Genomic DNA, 2,425 nt, shown 5'->3' with positions numbered 1-2,425 from the left:
ATTTTTTGAAAAGTTGGGATATTTTTTTTTATATATGGCAAAAGTTGGGCATTTTTTTATTCTCCCTATAAAATAACCTAATATTTTTTTTTATTAGTAAGCTCAGATGTCTACCAATACCACAATACTCCTCCATCCAGACAATTTGTTGTCGCGTGATGCTGATCAGTTGTTTGATCTGCTTCATTTACTTGACATCTCAATGCTTCTTACTAGATCAAACGTGCTAAGGTACTTGCAGAAAAAAGAAAGCAATCAGTATATTTCGCTCGAGGTCCGTCAAAAAATAATTTAGTATCACTTAAGGGAGAATCGCTAAACGCATGCATGAAATTAAGCAGTACTATTGTTTGGACCAAGACGTTTCGCTCGTCCACTTAGCGACGACCAGTATGAAATTTCCATAAAATGAAGGCAAATATTGTCTGGAAAGCACAAATGTACCCTACCAGTAGAAACATATCCCAGGTGACATCCACATCTTCCATACCATACTTGATCAGAATGGCCTTCCCCTCTCTTGTTGTTGACTTTTCAAATTGCTTGAAAACAAAAGACTCGAACGATAGTGAATGAAATGCTAGGTAGTAGCCCCATTTCCAGTAGCTCGGGATCGAATTGCGAGGGACCATAAACCCTTCACAGAGCATGAACATCCCGAAAACGCCCGCACCTAAAGCAATTCCAATGATGTAGTGAGGAACAGCTGCACCAATAACGTGCATCATCGATTCAGCAACTACAAGTGACATAAAAAGATTCAGCAAAAAAAAATCGATTGCGTTCAGATCCGCCAACAACACTACAAGAGCCGTCGACATCACCGCGATCAGAAAAATTCCTGGAAGTGCGGCGAGAAAGTTAGCACAGACATAACTTACTACACTAAGCGAATTATTTGCTCGTTCACGGGCAAAAACTGTACGTTGTTCGATAAAAAATGGTAGCACAGCGACTGACATGAATACCAGGAATGCTTGTACATAGAATAGCATCGGTACCAGATCTTCTTCTGACAGATCGTTGTTCGAGCTTAAGTACATTGTACCCACCATTAAGCTCAGACAGAAATACATGAATAGCCGAATCCAATAGATGCCGGGATTGCGAATATTGTTGATCATGTTGCGGTGCATGAGGACATTAAATTGCCGAAGAGCAGACGGTGGTCGTTTTTGAATATTCGGCAGATGCGTGAGATTCGTTCGGTCTCGATTGATAGCATCTTGAACATGCTTGTTTGCCGTGCTTTGTGTGTACAAATAAATGAGCTTGGACACTTCAGCGTGGTCGTCGAAATCAGTGTTGACGAGACTAATAAAATACTCAGCTGGATTCATGTAGTGTGGACAGTCGTATCCATGTGAGGCAAAGTGTGGGATAATTGTTGCCCGAGGTCCACAATATACGGTCTGTCCAGCCGACAGAATAATGACATTAGTAAACATTTCGTATACTAATGACGATGGTTGGTGAACCGTGCAAACCACCGTCTTACCCTCGGCACAGAGCTTTAACACAAATTTCATTACATTGTGAGCTGCACTTGAATCAAGTCCACTTGTTGGCTCATCTAAAATGAGAATACTTGGATCTGACAGCAATTCAATAGCGATACTCAAACGACGCTTCTGACCACCAGATAATCCTTTACGAAAAATATCTCCGACAAGCGTATCACGAGCTGTGCTTAAACCCATAGCGTCCATAATATTTTCCACACGAATTTCAATTTCGTGCGAGGTGACGGAACTCGGTACACTTAGCCTGGCGGCCATTCGCATGGTCTCAATCACTGTAAAAGAGCCCAGCAAGGTGTCATCTTGAGCCACGTAGCTAGTGACAACTCGAAATGTCTTGGAGTCTCGTTTCGCACCGTTGACTTCAATCACGCCAGACACGTCAGCAGAACTGATACGGTCGGCCAGCATGTCAACAAGCGTCGTCTTACCGGAACCAGATGGACCCATGATGGCCGTGATTTCTCCTGGTGCGCATCGACCGCTGACACGGTCTAGAATGGTCTTGGTACCACGTGGCAATTCTGGAGATTGCTTGATTTTGACCATATAGCTCAGATCAGTCCAGCTTAAAACGCACGGATTCCTGATGCCTTCGTATTTGATTTTCATCTCAAAATCAAAACTTTGAGGCTTAGTCACACTTTCTCGATTTTCGAGGATAGCATATCCTCGAGGAGACACCATGGATGCAAGCGGATAAATTCTTAAATGAAATAGAATTGTACACATACGTTTTCCATTGTGTCCAACTTCTTAAGTTAAGCTGCGACCTTTTATCACGTTTGAGTAAAGGTTTATTGGTGGCACGTAGTATCACACCGTGACGTGCGTGCGATGAAACTACTGCCACGAAAAACCTGCCTGTACACTGACGCGAGCGACAACGTATATTTCAGAATTGT

General features: G+C 42.7%; 1 protein-coding gene across 1 annotated transcript; it reads right to left on the bottom strand.

The window, feature by feature from the left end:
- Positions 1-377: 377 nt before the first annotated feature.
- PHALS_12651 (atp-binding cassette superfamily) lies at positions 378-2,207 on the bottom strand (the record flags this gene model as incomplete). Its single annotated transcript, XM_024728241.1, has 3 exons — positions 378-739; positions 799-802; positions 882-2,207. The coding sequence occupies 3 exons, from the start codon at positions 2,205-2,207 to the stop codon at positions 378-380; spliced, it is 1,692 nt and encodes a 563-aa protein (XP_024578738.1).
- Positions 2,208-2,425: the final 218 nt, after the last annotated feature.

The sequence above is a fragment of the Plasmopara halstedii genome (assembly GCF_900000015.1).
Source record: "Plasmopara halstedii genome assembly, contig: Scaffold_650, whole genome shotgun sequence".
In the NCBI taxonomy this organism is placed as follows: domain Eukaryota; phylum Oomycota; class Peronosporomycetes; order Peronosporales; family Peronosporaceae; genus Plasmopara; species Plasmopara halstedii.
The sequence above is the reverse complement of the archived record's forward strand: the minus strand, read 5'-3'. Positions and strand labels throughout refer to the sequence as shown.